At 48.7% G+C, this 20,098-nt stretch overlaps 1 protein-coding gene across 9 annotated transcripts in view; it reads right to left on the bottom strand.

The window, feature by feature from the left end:
- The window catches only part of TNS1 (tensin 1), a 498,102-nt gene that overhangs the window by 14,810 nt on the left and 463,194 nt on the right, over window positions 1-20,098 (bottom strand). For 6 of the 9 annotated variants that reach the window (XM_066575541.1, XM_066575542.1, XM_066575544.1 and 3 more), the window contains 4 exons: window positions 17,882-17,971; window positions 10,402-10,601; window positions 9,638-9,713; window positions 4,683-4,778 (listed from right to left, as the gene is read on the bottom strand). In XM_066575541.1, coding sequence (XP_066431638.1) covers window positions 4,683-4,778; window positions 9,638-9,713; window positions 10,402-10,601; window positions 17,882-17,971 — 462 coding nt within the window. The remainder of the gene's footprint in view (window positions 1-4,682; window positions 4,779-9,637; window positions 9,714-10,401; window positions 10,602-17,881; window positions 17,972-20,098) is intronic. The other 3 variants (XM_066575550.1, XM_066575547.1, XM_066575546.1) reach the window with 2 other exon arrangements.

The raw sequence follows: 20,098 nt of genomic DNA, 5'->3' as shown, positions 1-20,098 counted from the left end.
TTGGTGGGGTCTCGGCACAGATCCTGAGAACGGGGGTCCCATGTCCCCCTCTTTTCATTGCGGGCTCACTGCACCCCCCACAGTGAGGAAGTGATTGAATGGAGTGGTGGCCGCACATGCACTGCTCCATTCATTTCAATGGGGCTGACGCGTACAAGCGCTCGCCATCTCTGTCAGCCCTATTGAAATGAATGGAGTGGCACCGCGCATGCTTGACCAGCTCTCCAAACACCTCGTCTGTGAGAGGTTCAGCGTGTCTGCAATGACAAAAAGAGGGGTGCATGGGATAGGAGGGGTCTCACTACAGAGACCTCCACCAATCCAACTTATCAACTGTCCTGTGAATAGAAGATGATTTTTTTTTTTTTATCAATCTTGATGCAAACCTTTACATTCTGTTCTTAAGGGGTCGTCACCCAGCTTTTCTAGACTCTCAAACCGTCTGTCTGTTCATGATCACATGAGGAGTGAATCGCTGTAGATTTGCCATTCAGGACTGTGGTGAAGCTGGGTGGAGGCTTCCTCTTTATGCCATTGTCTTGGGTTGTTCTAATTGGGGTCTTGTAACTAGGGGGTTTAACCTTATTAATCTGCATTTGTAATGCAGAAGACCCGGAGTCCTGCTCTTTTGTGGGATCGTGGGAGTGGGTCGTCTCTCTGGCAGAGGGTTAACTGTTCTGACATCGGAGGCCCTGATCTCCCCCATCAGCTGATTCTACATTCAGACAGCATTCAGCCACCACACAGTGCTGCCACCGGTTGCACAATGGGTGACGTCAGGGGCTCGTCCCCCGTCTACTGTCGCCTGGGTGGCACTGAGGTCAATCATCCAATTTGGGTTTGAATATAAAGAAGGTTGAAGTCTCGCATCTTGTAAGGTTTATATACAGAATCGGAGGCGGCTTTAGTCTTCGGGCGCCAAGACTTTCTCAATAGTTTCCTATTATCTAATTAGGAGTCTTTTTTATTCGATGGATTGAAATCTACTTGTCTGGGAACAATATGGTCATTACGGACGTTGCTGGCCGTAGACCACCAGCACCCCGGCGAGACGCACAAAGGCGGGGGAAATGCAGAAGGGAAGATTACACTGATTTTTAGGATTTCTTGAGATTAGGCCTGATGCTAACACTTTTTCACCCGCTGACTCCAATGCAACGAGAAACGCGAGCAAATTAATGATTGTTGTGCTAATGTGGTGTACAACGTAAGGTTTGATTCAGTGTATCAGTTCAGGACAAAATGTATTCACGCTGACCTCCATTATGACAAAAGCCATGATGACAAGGCTGGTATTAGGGGCAACCTGGGCAGTGCCGTTTCCTAGTGGACCTCAATGGAAGGATGAACTAAAACCCCCGGATATTATTTAGGCCGGTTTCCCATATACCAGTTGTGCCCGGCCAAGGTTTTCATGCTGGAGCCAGATACAACTGATGACATTTCAGTATGTGGGTTCGGCATCCATAACCGGACCGAAAAATGCTGCATGCAATGTTCTTGTGCAGGAAGGCATCTGGCATTAAAACTGATGTGTCAGATGCCATGAACCGTCCCGTAGAAAATGGGACTGATGAATGGTGGGTTTAGTTGTATATTGGGGTATGATGTGGGCTCTGTAAGGCAGTATGATTACGCCTACGTGTTCTTTTAGCGCCACACGGAACCATCACTGTATTAGGTACATCTACCCAATAACGGGTTGGTCCACCTTTTTATGCGATCACGGCTGTCACACGTTAGGGAACAGATTCCACAAGGTGGGAATCACTTGCGATCTTCTGGCAAGCGTGAAATACGCATCTGAGGATCGAAACTTCACAGAAGCGATGTAAGGAACCTTTGACTGAGAAACACCTTGCGTCAGCATGAAAAACGCAAGTTGGCAAGCGCAATACAGAGCAGAGTTTTTCGGCCCAGTATTGCATTTGCCCGTGTGAATGTAGCCTTCAAGAAATCTTGGATTCCACAAAAACACAAATTCCATAAGAAAGCTGCAGAACTCTTCATTCAGCAAGGATTAGACTGTAGACCGGACGAGTCCTTTAACCCTTTCCAATCCACTGTCTGACGTCTGAAGACATTATGATTTAAGGCTTTACAGCTCCGATGTTGGAAGACGTCCGTCGGGGTTCTCTTACTGTATATTGACAGCCTCTCTGCTGTCGGAGCCTATCCAACGTGTCACCTCATGCAGTACTGGCTTTAGCCAGCATATAGCGTCGTTGTATAACAGCAAAAAAGAGTAAGCCCCCTAGGAAAACCAGGATACAAATTGGACTGGAAAGGGTTAAGGAGGATTTATTATGAGGAAGGCTCGGCCTCTCGTCTAGACCCCTCATCATGGAGCTGCGATGGTTTTATAAGTAACAACAAGCACAAACGTATAAAAGGTTAAACGCGAGAATAAACCACCAAGCAATGTAATAAGCCCTATCAGTGCAGTTATAGATGGACCACGACAGGCTTTCGGGGGTTAATCAGGAATGATCCGAGCCGCCCGGGCACTTACCTTCCTCGAAACTATCAATGAGTGTTTCCATCTCTGAGGTATTATAGAAATAAAATGTAGAAGAGAAGGAGAAAAAGACAGAAAAGATAAGACAAACCGCCCACTGACCGTCCAACGTCAATAGTCAAAGGGTCACCGGCCGGCGACTCGCTCTTATGTAACCGTCACATTTACTCCAAATATCAGCAAGGTTTTGATGATCCGGTTCTCTGCAAAAATGTTAACCCTTAGTGGTGCAGATGAATTGACCTTTGTTATAAGCACAGTCTGCATGTAAAGCAGCGCGTCACCTAACTGGACAAAGCAAGGACCTGGAGGTGGGGGTGGGGGGCTTACTGGAAGTTTACCAACTGCTGGAAAACCACAAGTTGGACTCTACTGCAGAGGTTTGGGGTCCTGGTGCTTGAAGTCCAGAGCGGGGCCTGAGCTTGGACTGGATTTACTGAGCTGATGGGAAGTGGAGGGGATTGTGGGGTCAGAGCATGCACCATGAGCTCGTCTGACAATAGCCAGATCCTGTGAGATCCTCCAGGGTTCCTTGCTGTACAGATGGTCGTCTTCACTACAGTAAAAGTATTAAACGCCGGTTGTCTGGGATTCCAGCACAATAGCAAAACATGGATCAAACTTTCCATGGAGCAGAGCCAGCGTCCATCATGAGTGACAATGGACTTACACAGGACTGCTGCTCCGGGTCACACCAGTCGGAATTAGCTACAGCTGGGACTCTTAGTGGGAACTTGGGACTTATCCCCGTTCCACTTATGACCGGTTGAAGACAACCATATTTTAACTCCATATTTGATCCGTATTTTGCGGACTGTAATAAAGAGTTAATTTACAGTAAATCTATATATCTATACACATGACTGTATTTTCAATGGTCGTATTTTAAAATCGCGGCATGACCTGTTCTGTATTTGCGTTAATTGGTATTCATTTCTGTTCGGCTAATACGGATCCATATCTGTCCTATAGAAACTAAAACAATAACAGCAAATATGGTGGGAAATACGGATCAAACAATGCGGACCTATGGCACAGTGTCATCTGTAACACCTCTTTATTACGCACGTCTTACAATACGCTTTTCTGAAACTGGCCTAAAACATCTTAAAAGGAACCCATCGGCAGAGTTTTCGTTATTAACCCAACATTACAATGTTGTACCACAGTCCTCGCTTAAGATGCAAGTTTTATTAGGATGGAGAAAAAGAGTTTATAAAGTTGCTGCATGCTGCTGACCAAAAGTCACCTGGGCGGCGCTGCCGTGGTACACAGCCACCTGGGCGGCGCTGCCGTGGTACACAGCCACCTGGGCGGCGCTGCCGTGGTACACAGCCACCTGGGCGGCGCTGCCGTGGTACACAGCCACCTAGGTCCTCATGCCTATTCCACCTTGATTGACATCCCGCTTAGCACCACTGGTACTGACTTCACACATCAAGCGGGATGCTATTCAAAACTGTAAATCAGGGTCGGTATAAGATAGTGTCTTACATTCACCAAGTGCATCTGGACTGTTGGGTGGTCAGAATTAAACTCCAAAGAAAGATTCTGGATTAATGGAATTTCTAAAGGAGTGTGGAGCCCGGTGATTACAGAGGGTTTACAGCGTGTGCCCAGCGATTACAGAGGGTTCACAGCGTGTGCCCAGCGATTACAGAGGGGTTTACAGCGTGTGCCCAGCGATTACACAGGGTTTACAGCGTGTGCCCAGCGATTACACAGGGTTTACAGCGTGTGCCCAGCGATTACACAGGGTTTACAGCGTGTGCCCAGCGATTACACAGGGTTTACAGCGTGTGCCCAGCGATTACACAGGGTTTACAGCGTGTGCCCAGCGATTACAGAGGGTTTACAGCGTGTGCCCAGTGATTACAGAGGGTTTACAGCGTGTGCCCAGTGATTACAGAGGGTTTACAGCGTGTGCCCAGTGATTACAGAGGGTTTACAGCGTGTGCCCAGTGATTACAGAGGGGTTTACAGCGTGTGCCCAGTGATTACAGAGGGGTTTACAGCGTGTGCCCAGTGATTACAGAGGGGTTTACAGCGTGTGCCCAGTGATTACAGAGGGGTTTACAGCGTGTGCCCAGTGATTACAGAGGGTTTACAGCGGAGCGACAGAAAATGCCATTCAATGCCCATGTCCTTTGTTACTGCCACTCACCTCCAGACTGCTGCAGCAGGATGTCCGCTGGGTTGTGAGGCTTTAACCCCAGAGCCGACAGAGGAGTCTTGGCCAAACCTGGTGGAGAACGAGCCACTAGTGGGAAAAATACAGAATGAGGTCAGAAAAGTTTGTATATGTAGAAAATACGCCCTGAAAACAGCAAGTGCTCCTTTATAGGCGATGCCCGAGAGCCACCAGCAGTCTTTATGCCCCTAATTAGGTCAACTGCATCGTATGTGTAATTGACTTAGTGTTAAAAAGTATGTGCCGTTTCCTTGGAACGGAGTAGGACCACCTGCCTCTGCTGTCAAATTCAAGCACTTCCACTGATGTCATTTACACAATCCCATGAGCCTTTGCGGCTTGGTGTCCGTCTGTCCGTCCTTGCATTCAGGTGAACTGCAGATGTTGTGATGAAGACTGAAGAAGACATATGTGCTGTTCATAAGGACGAGCGCCGCTAGTGATGCCCTGTAGTCGATGACGCATCTATATACCGAGCCACCAAGGAGAATGGGATTGTATATTGTGAGGTCAGCAGAAGGACCACGAACTTGACAGCAGTGGCACGTGACCATTTGAGTTTCGGAGTCCCCTTTAGGGTACGTTCACATGTAGCGAATCGGTGTGGGTTTTCTGCAGCAGAAAATCTGCAGTAAATTCCCAGACAAAAAAAAATACATCAAAATCCGCACCATTTGCGCCATCTGTGAACTTATCCTTAATCTCCTCCTCATCTTTGTTCCTATTCTCACTGCAAGCAAAACTGTAAGAAGAACCCTCTTAGATCTGTCTGGCTGTAAGGCATCTGGCTTCAGCAGTAGCTCTCCACCACGACTCTTTCATTGTTAAGTCCTGCCCTCTTAATAAATCCCGCCCCCCTAGTGGCCCGAAAACTAAAAACAGAAGAAAAATTCCCACCAGTGCGGAAATACAGTATGTCTGCACTCCTGTACAAAACTATAAAGAAAATACACTGACAACCTCTCTGTGTAGTGTAATGTGATGGCCACAGTGGTTGTCACATCCCTTCCACCACAGATGTAAGATGGAGATCTACAAGGCTGGACATGAATCCCCCCTCAGATGGGGAATTGGAAGTGTATAGTTCTGCCAAACTAAATCCAGTGTGCCGCTGTGTGCCAGGGCCTTCAGGGCAATCAGTAAAGTAGTGCCAGGTTGTTGATGTGCCAAATGGCAATCTCAGCTCTGCTACATCTGCAGGCATGGGTTGTGTACATAACGGGATATTGGGAGTGCAGTATATAAGAGCAGGGCTGGGTGACAGAGGACTCTTGTTATATGCGGTTCGCCATCGTCCTTAATAGGCCGATTGTGGAGAGCAGAACGCGGAGTTGTTATGAGGATGGATGTAACATGGAAGAACGAGGCGATTCCAAACATTCTGCTGTTTCCTGACACAATGACTCTGTTATTCAGCCTCAGGAATGTTTCCAGTCCCCACTCAGTGAGACGCGGAGAGAACGCGCCCTCGTCCCACCCTCTCCATGCACAGTGCTCTCCTCTACATTACATGTCCGCTCCAATTTATATTATTAATAGAGAACATCAAGGTGCCAAAATTAAAAAAAACAAAAAAACTTTATAGCTACTCTGTGTCGCCCCCTGCTGGTCAGACTGTGCTTGTTCATGAACTACAAAGCTGCTTTCTTAGGTGGTTTTAAAGTGATCCTCCAGGCCTGGACAAAGAGGACTACCTGATGCACATTGTACATTAGTATAAGACACTACATATTGCTCTGATTGGCCGGTGCTGGCCATGTGACCACCTCCAGCCAGTCACAGCAGCATCATGTCTTAGACTACCAATGCATACAGTGTGCATTAGGCACGTCCAGAAGCAGCGTCGCCATCTTTGTTTGTCCAGGCTCGGAGGGTCACTTTAAGGGGTTTTTCCACTAAAGACATTTAACCCCCACTTATCCACAGGATAGGGAAGGAATGTCTGATCACGGGGGTCAGGCTGCTGGGACCACTCATTCACTTCCATGGAACAGGAGAAAAAAAAAAATCGAGGGGCTTAGCACTCTCTCTCCGTCCCATAGAAGGAAATGTATCAGCAGTTACATAGATGCATGGACGCTAAACTCACATCGGGCATTTGGGAACACCGTTCTTGGGATCACTGAGAGTCCAAGCGATCAGACATTTATCCTCTATCCTCTTAATAGGTGAAAATTGTCTTTGGTGGGAAAACCCCTTTAAGGTGGTCGCCGACTGGTAAGGGCACCCTGAAAACCAGCTGCCTTACATGACTAGTGGCTACTGTGTGTAATGCTCATTGGCCTGTTAATAGCTTATAAGGCTATGTCCACATATGGAATTTGTGCCAACTCTGCTGCGAAATCCACATCTAATAGAGTCCCACTGCTTTTAATAGGAATCCCCCCGTAGTCCCCTCTAAAGCTCAAGCAGGTCTGCCGTCACGGGGTTTGTGCTCACAGTGCGCGGTCATGTGGGTACAGATGACGACATGAGCTGCTGAGCCATCAAGTTACAATCAAGAACATATTCTTGGCCCCCGAGAAGCAATAAAGACGTTCTGGAAGCGGCAATCAGAAGGAAATGAAATTGTAATGAGAGAACTGGATGAGGAAGAAAGACGCTGAGGAGATGGAGAGCCAATATTGGAAGGGAGCACTTGGGGCCGGACGGATACACTGCATGATGACTAATGAGGGGCCCCCGGGGGGCGGAGCCTGACATAGGGCTTCACACAACACTAAGGGTCTGATTACACAGGACGAACCAGGTGTCTCAGTGATAATTGCTCCTGTGCTTCCACATAGGAGTGAGGATCGCTCTGTGAATGTACGCGAAGCGGGGCGGAGATTGTTCTGGCCACCCGCCTCCCAGTAAAGAGGCCGTCGTTCATAGGTGAATAACTTCCTGATTACACGGGCCAAGCCTCATTTGATTTTTTTGCCTGCAGAAAGCGGATGACGAATTATATATCGTTCCTCGGTCAGTTCCACTGAACGATTACTGTTCAGATTCCCGCAATCCAGCGAGGATATAAACAATTATTGTAAAAGAGCCCCATGTGAATTCTGCCTTTAAATCCGCATCAAGATCCGTCTCTTTTTGACAATGGGAACAATCCGCACACGGAATTTTGACACAAACAGTTTTGTTTCCAAGCATTTCCGCATCAAGTAGTGACATGTGACTTCTTCTTAGTTTCTGTGTCGTTTTTACTTTAAATTTCCGCATGTTGATTTTGCCTATTTTCAGGGCAAAATTTCACGCAGTTCCACATGAAAATCCGTGTTACGGTAAAATGACAAATACCAGGCCAAACTATTCGATAGGAGACCCCGCTGACGTCAGCTATACACAAGTAAACTTTGTGTCGGCCACAGTGTGACAAATGTATTCAGAGGCGCAAGCCACTAAATATATTGGTCACGTCCGGTTGCACCTCCGTGAGCCAAACTGGAGTCGGTCCAGCTGGAATTTATGCCAGTTTGTGCCATTACCCCTTAAAGACCAGAGTGTTTTGGGCCTAAAGCACCGGGCACGTTTTAGTGGTTTTACCCATGTAGTGGTTTTGTGGCCCTAATTTTTTCCAGGCCTGCCAAAATTATTTTTGCAGAGGCTGCAGCTTATATAGGCACAGTCTGGAATATGTGAGATCTGCATCTTATATAGGCACGATCCGGAATATTTGAGATCCGCAGCTTATATAGGCACGGTCTGGAATATCTGAGATCCACATGTTATATAGGCACGGTCCAGAATATTTGAGATCCGCAGCTTATATAGGCACGGTCCAGAATATTTGACATCCGCAGCTTATATAGGCACGGTCCAGAATATTTGAGATCCGCAGCTTATATAGGCACGGTCCAGAATATCTGAGATCCGCAGCTTATATAGGCACGGTCCAGAATATCTGAGATCCGCAGCTTATATAGGCACGGTCCAGAATATCTGAGATCCGCAGCTTATATAGGCACGGTCCGGAATATCTGAGATCCACAGCTTATATAGGCACGGTGCGGAATATTTGAGATCCGCAGCTTATATAGGCACGGTGCGGAATATTTGAGATCCGCAGCTTATATAGGCACGGTGCGGAATATTTGAGATCCACAGCTTATATAGGCACGGTGCGGAATATTTGAGATCCGCAGCTTATATAGGCACGGTGCGGAATATTTGAGATCCGCAGCTTATATAGGCACGGTGCGGAATATTTGAGATCCGCAGCTTATATAGGCACGGTGCGGAATATTTGAGATCCGCAGCTTATATAGGCACGGTGCGGAATATTTGAGATCCGCAGCTTATATAGGCACGGTGCGGAATATTTGAGATCCGCAGCTTATATAGGCACGGTGCGGAATATTTGAGATCCGCAGCTTATATAGGCACGGTGCGGAATATTTGAGATCCGCAGCTTATATAGGCACGGTGCGGAATATTTGAGATCCGCAGCTTATATAGGCACGGTGCGGAATATTTGAGATCCGCAGCTTATATAGGCACGGTGCGGAATATTTGAGATCCGCAGCTTATATAGGCATGGTACGGAATATTTGAGATCCGCAGCTTATATAGGCACGGTGCGGAATATTTGAGATCCGCAGCTTATATAGGCACGGTGCGGATTTAGAATCCACAGCATTACTTAAAAACAGCTTTAGATTTAGCGCAAAATTTTGTTGTCTGTGTGAATGAGATTTTTTAAAGAACCTGTACTGTAAATGCTGCAGAATTTCCACAGAAAAATCTACTGCAGAAATTCCGCAGCATTTACGGCATGCGTGAAGGCGGTCTAGAAAATCACAAAATCATAGTTTTGGCACTTGCAACAAAACTGCGACTTTTTGACGTCACAATTCTGGTGCAAGCTAGATAATACATATGCCCCAATGTAGATATAGGCATATAAAGGCCAGTCTGAGCCTGGTGGTGGCGCTGGGTACCTGTGCCTGTAGGGCTGATGGCAGCAGGTGGGATATCCATCTCTTCAAAGGCCTCCTTGTAGCTGTGTAGATGGGGCTGCAAATAGCAGAAAGAGAAATAAAATCACATCTTAAGGAAATAGTCCAACATTCCTCTCTAGAAGAGATTTCCCTTTAAAATCCCCCATAATCCCCTTTAAAAGTCCTTGAGTTGTTGCTCTCATCGGTGTCCACAGGACTCAGCGCAGCTCTCTAGAGTAACGCTTTCACACGGGCGGAGTTATGCCGCCCGGACGCAGCGGACTTTGCCGCTGCAGGAATCGGCACTGGAATCTGCAGGCTAGACGGGGATTTAATGCAGAATTACAGGCAGATTTGAGTCATCTTCAATTCTGCATCAAAACCTGCAAGGGCAGCCGTGGGGATTTAGGTGCAGAACTGTAAATCCTGCTGCGTTCTGGTGGAATCATTCCGCTTGCATGAAAGCATCATTACTGCGCAACTGGATAGATTTCACATTCAGGGGTCTGGGAAAGCTGGGCGAGAGTCCCTCAGGGGATCACAACACCAGTGGAAGCTTTATGCGGATTATCACCCAGCTTTCCTGGACCTCAGGGTGCAGTTAGACAGCAGCCCTGCACATAATAAGGTAGACCTGCCACCTAGGAGTCTGGGAAAACTGGGTGACAATCCCTGTTGGACCCTAAGATACCATTTTTCACACAACTTTCCAAGAATCAGATAAGAAACGGTTAAATGAACAACCAATGGCTGGCAGTGGTTACCTCCTTTGGTCTTCCTCCTGGATTGGCTGCGATGGTGTTGAAGACTTCTGGTGAGACGCATCGCACAGGGGAGCGCACTTTGGTGGGGCTGGTGGGAGAGATGGGGTCAGCAACATTTTCTTCATATTGCCCCTCGCTGGTCGTCCTCCTGCGGGGTACAGATACAATCTCGTCCGGAGTCTTGTCACGGGTCTGCACTCCTGCAAAACACAACAGAGTCACAAGTGTCCCGGGGTCCGGCTCTCGCCCTCCGCCTTAGTGTCACATTCTATGGATCCTGACAAGAAAATCCCAAATGTCTCTGCAAATCTGAGCGGATGCAAATGATGAAGGAGGAGGCGCCGCAGCACAAGGTGGGGTATACAGGAGTACGTCAGTAGATGTCACCCAGCTTTCCCAGAAACAGATCTAACCAAGGAATAACAGCCCCTCCATTACCCAGAATGTAGAGGCGCTACAAAAGAGCTCAGGAGGACGTGGCGCACCTGCCTACTACACGGACAACCACTGCCTTTCCCTAGGGTAGCATATGAGGATGAGGTAAGCATCTTAGGACCACTTGTGATTGGTTCATCATCAGTGAAGTAGGCGACTATCCAGAGCCGGTAACCCCAGCTTGGGAGCGGATTTTATGTCCGTATTACATCCATATTCTCTTTTACAGGCGTAATACGGACAGTATACGACACCATTGATTTGCATTGGCCTATTCAGATGACCCTTTTTACGTGGACTCATCATCGTTCGTCCAAAAAGACGAAAAAAAAAGATGCAGCACGTCCTATTTTCATCCGTAAGATCGCCCGGGATTGCCTAAAAATGCAGCAAAGTTGCATGTGTATTGACTGCATTTTTACATGTTACCAGTAGACAGTAGGAAATAAATTACATCAATTGGGCCTTCTCGCAAGTTTTTTTTTTGTTTGTGTGCATAAAAAAAAAAAAAAACCTTATTGAATGCAGATGCAATACAGACATGAAAAACGCACACGCATCCAAAACACATGAATCACGCGAATACAGATGCAGAGAAGATGGTGCGCTTTTCATGAAACTAAACTGCATACACCCGTGTGAATGAGCCCTTAGATGGTACGGTGTCCACACGATGAACCAGAATCGCGCTGGCTTGCATTTGCTTTCTATGACTAAATCCGTGTTGCACCCAATACTTTATGATGGACGGACGCGATTCTCAGCAGGAAAAGTTCTGTAAGAAACTTTTGAAACAATAACTAAGTGATCCACCGAGGAGCGCGCTCTCCGAAGAGACCACCCCGGGGAGGGGCCGCATTCCTTCCCAATGTAATCAAGTAGACTCACAATGAAATCAGTGTTATCGCTTCATGTGGTTTCCGAAAAAGTTCCGTAGCGGTTTCCTAGCAAAGCATAATAAAAAAGATTACAGAACAACAGCAAAATGTATCCGCAATGGGCACCCATTGTTCTTTGCTTCTGCTGACCAGGTTGTTCCTACACGAGGGCGTATATACACCATTGAGGAACCCCATGTAGCTGCGGTGGGGCCCCTGAGAGAGGGGTCCAGTCAAGAGTTATCTCAGCCCATTGCTGTAGTGAAGGACACAGACACAAGGCGGTGAGGAATTGGCACAAGGCTCTGAAAAGGGTGGGCAAACCTGGTCCTTTCATCCTGGGTGGCACTAATCATAAGCGCACTATTTTGGTACACAGGGTTCCTCTCCTCTATGCATACTCCTGTTTCTAAATTAATGCCTAAGAGGGCTTTAGGGTGGCCAACACTGGCAGATGCCTCAATGACTGCTGTAATCTCAGGACTCCTGTATGAGCAGAGACTTAAAGGGGTTGTCCAAGTTGTCCAACCAGTGACTACTTTTTGGTGAGCTGAAACAAAGCAGCTAGTGAGTGAATTATCTCATGTCCCCCTGTTCATGGCCGGGTCTACACAGAACAACCATCGCTTACTTTGGCTTCATTGAGTGATCATGTGACTATAGTTGTACTAAGCAGGACTACCAGTAGGGCCCCTTCACATCACAGCAATAGTCACTCCGGTCCTTTTACACAGGAACGCTCATTGCTCAGTGAATGAAGGTTGGAGTGGGCCACAGATTTACCAGCCCACCCGCCTCCATAACTGAACGACTGCCTGTTTATACGAACGATCTGCCATTTATAACTGCACAATGAACGAATTCTCGTTCAACGTTCAGTCGGGGTGTGCCTTTACACCGAACAATGATAGAACATAGCCAATAAAAATGTGACAGCTCTTCCAAAAAATTTGCACTACTTAACCAGATTCTTAAAGAACAGTGATTATGGCGACCAATCTGTCGCAGGTGCGCGATTTCCTCAATGTTTTCTATCAGCACTTTATTTATCGCGCCCTGTAAACAGGCATATCAGGACAGCCGCGGGCGCATCGTTCCGTGCCACCTTGTAAATAGGATCCGGAGAGACAGCCAATTATGTGGCTGCTGAATAATAATGTGGCATTTCCAGGGCCTTAAGAATGAATGGGAGAGAAGGTCATCTGGGAACTCCGGGGCTGTTTCTTAGTGCCACAGTGATGGGGCCCCGTTCACCGAGGAGAAGGAACCAAGATTGTGGCACAGAGTGAGCAAATGGGAGATGGTTAACCCTCGATAGCCCCGAAGGTGAAAGCTGTCATGGAAAAAGGGTTTTGCAGAATTAATTCTTCGTGTGCATGAAGCGGACGCCCGCTCTGGATTCCGCAGCAAAAATCCGCCTGTGTGCATTAGGCCTTAGTTAGTGTCAGTCTTTACTGTAGTTTGAGCATTCTGTTCATGAACCAGGAAGCTCAGGATAATATTGCTACGGAATCGCTGCCCTTTGTGGATGCCTCCGTGGAGAATTCTACATCGTCCCAGAAGTAGTGGGCGAGATCTACAGGGTACTGGGCATGTTTTGTGCATAGTATCAGAGCCACATCCCATCCCTTCCTAATGGGGGCGGAAGAACATTGTCAATTATCTACAAGTCCTGACCGGCCCAGCCCCACGAAGAGCGCCGTGTCTGAACACGAGTCTCAGCGGAGAGGAGGGCAAGTTCTCCACTTCTCTCAGATCAAAATAAGAAGTATTGTTTCCCAGCCAAGGGTGAAATTGAAACTTCTACATAACGAGGCGCGTCCGGAGCGCGGAACACGGCTTCTTACAGCGCGCCGTCCTGCGGGACAGTAGAACCGTACAGTAACTACATGACAAAAAAGCCGCCCTCTGATAATGTATTCCATCCAGGAAGTCCTTAATTGTACGTGGTACTACAAGGGAGAGCCTACCATAGAGATAGAGCATGCGGCTGCTCTGCGGCCCAACACTGGAGGGTCCTATCCAGTTTGTTATTAAGTTGCAAGAACCTGTACAGACCCTCCCTCCAGAGGTACAGAGGAGTAAGGTGCGACAGGGGGAGGGGGGGGGGCAGAGCGCGACAGAGGGAGGGGGGGGGGGCAGAGCGCGACAGAGGGAGGGGGGGGGCAGAGCGCGACAGAGGGAGGGGGGGGGCAGAGCGCGACAGAGGGAGGGGGGGGCAGAGCGCGACAGAGGGAGGGGGGGGCAGAGCGCGACAGAGGGAGGGGGGGACAGAGCGCGACAGAGGGAGGGGGGGACAGAGCGCGACAGAGGGAGGGGGGGGGGACAGAGCGCGACAGAGGGAGGGGGGGGGCAGAGCGCGACAGAGGGAGGGGGGGGGCAGAGCGCGACAGAGACGAAGGGGGGGTAGAGCGCGAGAGGGGGGAGTAGAGGGCGACAGAGGGAGGGGGGGGCAGAGCGCGACAGAGGGAGGGGGGGGCAGAGCGCGACAGAGACGAAGGGGGGGTAGAGCGCGAGAGGGGGGAGTAGAGGGCGACAGAGGGAGGGGGGCAGAGGGCGACAGAGGGAGGGGGGGCAGAGGGCGACAGAGGGAGGGGGGGCAGAGGGCGACAGAGGGAGGGGGGGCAGAGGGCGACAGAGGGAGGGGGGGCAGAGGGCGACAGAGGGAGGGGGGGCAGAGGGCGACAGAGGGAGGGGGGGCAGAGCGCGACAGAGGGAGTGGGGGCAGAGCGCGACAGAGGGAGTGGGGGCAGAGCGCGACAGAGGGAGTGGGGGCAGAGCGCGACAGAGGGAGTGGGGGCAGAGCGCGACAGAGGGAGTGGGGGCAGAGCGCGACAGAGGGAGTGGGGGCAGAGCGCGACAGAGGGAGTGGGGGCAGAGCGCGACAGAGGGAGTGGGGGCAGAGCGCGACAGAGGGAGTGGGGGCAGAGCGCGACAGAGGGAGTGGGGGCAGAGCGCGACAGAGGGAGTGGGGGCAGAGGGCGACAGAGGGAGTGGGGGCAGAGCGCGACAGAGGGAGTGGGGGCAGAGCGCGACAGAGGGAGTGGGGGCAGAGCGCGACAGAGGGAGTGGGGGCAGAGCGCGACAGAGGGAGTGGGGGCAGAGCGCGACAGAGGGAGTGGGGGCAGAGCGCGACAGAGGGAGTGGGGGCAGAGCGCGACAGAGGGAGTGGGGGCAGAGCGCGACAGAGGGAGTGGGGGCAGAGCGCGACAGAGGGAGTGGGGGCAGAGCGCGACAGAGGGAGTGGGGGCAGAGCGCGACAGAGGGAGTGGGGGCAGAGCGCGACAGAGGGAGTGGGGGCAGAGCGCGACAGAGGGAGTGGGGGCAGAGCGCGACAGAGGGATGGGGGGAGGGGGTAGAGCGCGCCAGAGGGGGGGGGGGTAGAGGGTGACAGGGGGGGGTAGAGCGCGACAGAGGGAGGGAGGGGTAGAGAGAGAGAGAGGAAGGGGGGGTAGAGAGAGAGAGAGGAAGGGGGGGTAGAGAGAGAGAGAGGGAGGGAGGGTAGAGAGAGAGGGGGAGAGAGGGAGGGGAGAGATCTGGAAATGTGTGTAATGACTCAACGTCTGTTCTTTCTTGGTGCAAATCAATAGTAAATTATTCTAAATTGATTTGCACCGACTAGTAAACTTTTCAGGGGGAATGTGTGTAGAGTTACTTGTTTTTTGACAGAAAAAAAAGTTGCTTTCTTGTGCAAGCCAAACTTATGCGACTTTTTTGCACCTCACTTGACATTTTCTAAATTGGGTGGGGCTTAGCTAAGAGGGCGTGGCATCTGATGGTTTGAGAGATTACTATAATTTATGCCAGAAACTGGCAAATTATAGTGTAACTCTGTGCATTGGCTGGCATATATTTCACATTCTGGCACACTGACTTATGAAAATGTGCCAAGTTTCTTAAGAGGTATGCATCTCTTGACGAATTTGGCGCACTTCACATAAACACGCTTTGGAACTACACAGATGTATAAATTTCCCCCTTACTTGCACAGCTTCACTAGTTAGTCGACATACTGTGTTCCTCAGCTCTGGCCTTTTGCACCACTAAGAGGCAATTGATGCCTTCTATAAAAACTGGCAACGTGCTGGCAGTCAGAGACTGACCGTAAAGAGCACCACCTCTAGAGCAGGCGAGGTAGGATACTGCAGGCACCCAAACAGGAAGATACCCTATATAAAAGAATTCTCCCTCATCAGGTCTCCAGCCTCGCTCTCTTCGCCTCACATGACCCCAGATAATTACCGCCTGTTTGTGGAGGATGCTCTGCAGCGGCATCCTCCAAATATGTGAAATAAAGTTGGTTTATTAATGACATATGGAATCAATATGCGTCTGATAGAAAGCCAGAGCCCCCCCCCCCCCCTGAGCCCGTGCCACTCTGTATCCGCAACTCCATAGAGATCTAAAGCAAAACCGAACAAACAAGATACAACAATAAATCATCTAAAATACCAATTCAGCAACATCTCCAAAACACAGAATGCAATACAGTACTGCCACCAGAGGGGGCGCCCTCTAAGCAAGAAGAGCAACACCAGCAGAGAGGAATATTTATCAGTGTGTGGAATGGATGCTGATAATGGAAAACATTCCTTAGGACTACTGAAGGAACACTCTCTTACAGGGATCATTCATTCTGGATCGTCTACTTGTGAGAGTGTAATCACATGGACGATTTATGAACACAATATCTGACCGATTGTGATATGGTAACTTATCGCGCAGGAAAACAACACTTTGCTGTCAATGTGTTTATTCACACAAGCAATTTTTCTCTTGGACCGATGGTCTGAGATTGGAAGGGGTTAAAAAAATAAATAAAATCGCTGCATCTCCTATGTTTTCGGGGCAATTCAGTTTCAAAATCGACCATTAATTCCTATGGCACGCATTGCATCGCACTCGTATGTAGATGTGATTTTCATGCGAGTGTGATGTGATTTAACTATGTTTTCCATTGAAACATACAATTTTCACGCATGTGAAAATGGTATGTTGTAGCAATGCGATGTTTTCTCACTCGCAGGTTTGCAAGTACAGTAGCGGTCGGAGTCTCTCGGACCAATATTGCTCATGAATGCTTTCTTGGAAGATTCCACTGATAAGAACCTTGAAGAAATCACTTGTGATCTGCAGCTGATCCCTCAGAAAGTGTTTAATTTCCCTGCAGTGCCACCACAGGAGATATGCAGTATTACATAGTTCCCATTTGAATCACGGGGATTGTCCATATAATACATGAATGTGCCGGGTCCTCCAGATTGAGAGACGCTCTTTGTAGTTATTCTGCACTCTGGATAATAGATGATAGATAATTATCTTATCTCAAGTATCTGGATGCTGTGGTCAAGGTGGGACTCGCAGGAGTGTGCCTTCCAGAAATGGCACACCTGTAATAGGAACCAGAAAATAATTTCCATGTGTGGTGGGTTGTAGCAGAGGGGGTTTCCACCATCTTACCTTTCAGGAACTTGATCCTATCCCAAGTCACTATCCATTATAAGGCGCAATAACTGAGGATTCAGTGTTACACGTGACATTCCACCCAACACGTTTCATAACATTATAAGGACATTGCTTTTGAAGACTCTGGCACATTAGTTCAACCTCGAAGCAGTGAATTCCAACACAGATGTTGTAAACAGAGCCACAAAATAGAAAATGCATAAAAGACAAGCACCACGCCCCGTGCGATCTGCCAGCTCATAAACTTCATGGTTAGAAGCAACCAGTTCACACCCCACACACCCCATGCATTCAAAAGTAAGCAAAGAGAAAACATTGGGGTCATCCCAAGTCCATCTCATCCACCATATTAGTCACTGCTGGGACCATTGGCTGTGCATTATTCTGAAGCGTGTGGAGCGTACATACAGTCTGGACATCATGCCTGGTGGACAAGGCCAGATTAAGGGCACCCGGGGTATGCTGCCCAGTCCCTACCAGCTCAGATCTTGTTGGTTGTGGGCCAATGCCCACTAGAGGCAGCAACTCTGGGACCTTACCTTTACCTTAGATGATTATTACGTGCTGTGGGGGCCATGGGCGGGCGCTCTAATCTGGCCGTGCAGCAACACACACACACACATACCCATACTGACCTCCACCTACACACATGACTGGCCACACCATGCTTAATGGAAATGAGGAGAGCGGACAGAACAAACCAGAGAAAGTGAAGGAGCGCTGGCGCTGAAGCGTGGGGGTATGAGGGGTGTTCATACTTTTGCGGATATTCCGGAGTTTGCTGTTGTATTCTGGGAGATTTTGATGAAGGGGTCAGGATCATGGATGAGGAAAAGGGAGGAATGATCAGAACAGGAGATTCCCAGGGAGGAAGAAATGACAGGAACAAGACAGAACAAATGGAAAAAAGGAAAGAAAAAGGTTAGATGATGATGGAGAGTCATGATATGGGGGGTCAGTGCAGACAGCCAACAGGGAGGAAAACAAAATCAATGTATCAATATACAGTATACAAATGCATATTCAGAGTGTGTATGCTGGATGGAGAACAGTCATACAACCCCACTATCTTATACAGACTGCTGGCTAGCACCCTGCCAGGACCTTCCACATCAATGGTAATGTACTGCAATGCCATGGCTCCTGTGGAGAGGGGAGCATCCTTCATTCCCACTGGTTTGTATACATGCCCAGAGATGAGCAAACTTTTCAAAAGTTCGGCAGGTTTGCTGAATTTTGTCAAAAGTTTGGTTCGGTCTGAATTAGTTTATAAAAAACCATTAAAACTAGCAATTAACACTAACTAAAAGGCAGTGAAGCTCAGTGGTTAGCAGCACCAGGGTTCCAGGCTCAAATTTGACCAAGGACAACATCTGCACGGACTTTGTAAAACTCAATGCAGATGTTGTCCTTGGCCAGATTTGAACCTAGAGCTCTAGCACTGCAAGGCAACATCACTGACCACTGAGCCACCATGCCCATTACATCTCTAAAATAGGGGAAGGAGAAGATGCAGAGGTTGTCCTTGGTCCAATTCGAACCTAGAACACCAGTGTTGCAAGACAAAAGTGTTAAGAACTAAACCACATCCATTGAACCACCACCACCCTCTTACACAGTATTCATAACTAGTTTTAGAGGGTTTTTTTTTTATAAACTTCTTGGTTTTTGGCTTACCAAACCAAGCTTTTAGCAAAGTTCGACCTGAAACAGGATTCTACTGCTTCGGTTCCCTCAACACTATCCAGGGCTCCATAGGCACCACAGTGCAGACCATCAGCTCAAGGGTCATTATCACACATGTATCCCATTGATGGGGATGCAGCACCATTAGTCAGTACCAGGCGAGGTACAAGGTCTTCAAAAGATGCTTCTACCTGCTGTGATAATTGGGCTGTGGACTTAGGTTTAGTGTCAAATAAATGTAAACTTGGATTGCATGACACTGGGTCGAGGTACGATAAAGTGCCAGGTAATCTTTTGCTGGCAAGCCAGTTGTCTTGTGGATGCGTCATAGTTATATTGTCTATTTTATGGTCTCCCCATAGGGCATAATGGAAACCTGCACGCAACAATCAATCACACTGCGTCTCCCTTATTCCCTACGGATGCAATTCATACTTATGAGGGGTGGCCGGTGCCCAACGATGCAGCAACCAGCGACCCCGACCTGTGTATGGAATGTCTGGGCAGATTACAATGGGTTGCAATGTATTTATTATAATGCAGGTGCCTGGTGGTTTGTGTGGGTGGGGGGCATTCAGGAATCTGGGCAGTAACCTTCCCCCCCCTCCATAACAACAGTGGAGCTGGCACCGATGACTTCCTAAATGCCCACGGGAGACATGAATGTGTCAGTCACCACAAGGAGGAAGCCTCTAGCATTACAACAAGGGGTTTGTTTGAATGTTTGCAAGGAGAATTCCCAAATAAAGACATTTCATCTCTCGGAAGGAGCGGATATGTTCCGTTATATCCCCCTCTACACTGAGGTACGGGCAGTGCCCCCGGATGGCCTCCACTGACCACAATATCTGGGGCGTATCAGTAATCCCTGCACCATGTCAGAATGTATGGAAGGAGCCTTGCACTTGGGGATGACCAGGTTACCCTCAGCAGTGGTTGGTCAGACACTGTAAGTACACAAGTCCAGGGACACAATGCGAATCCTGGACATTTCTTGTATTCATTTTACATTCCATTGGGTTTTCTTCCATATTGTGAAGTCTGTTCGGTTCCTTACCCCGGGCAGCAGTGCATTGTGGGAGTTCAAATGGCAGTTAAAGGGGTTTTCCCATTAAAAAGATACAGCATGGTCACTATCCACAGGGGAGGGAATAAATGTCTGATCACTTCAACCCCTGGTGATCCTGATATCAGAGCACCCTACATGCCCCATGTGAATGGAACAGCGGTGC

Source organism: Eleutherodactylus coqui, chromosome 8, assembly GCF_035609145.1.
Source record: "Eleutherodactylus coqui strain aEleCoq1 chromosome 8, aEleCoq1.hap1, whole genome shotgun sequence".
Taxonomy (NCBI): domain Eukaryota; kingdom Metazoa; phylum Chordata; class Amphibia; order Anura; family Eleutherodactylidae; genus Eleutherodactylus; species Eleutherodactylus coqui.
This window is presented reverse-complemented; position numbering and strand designations above follow the sequence as displayed.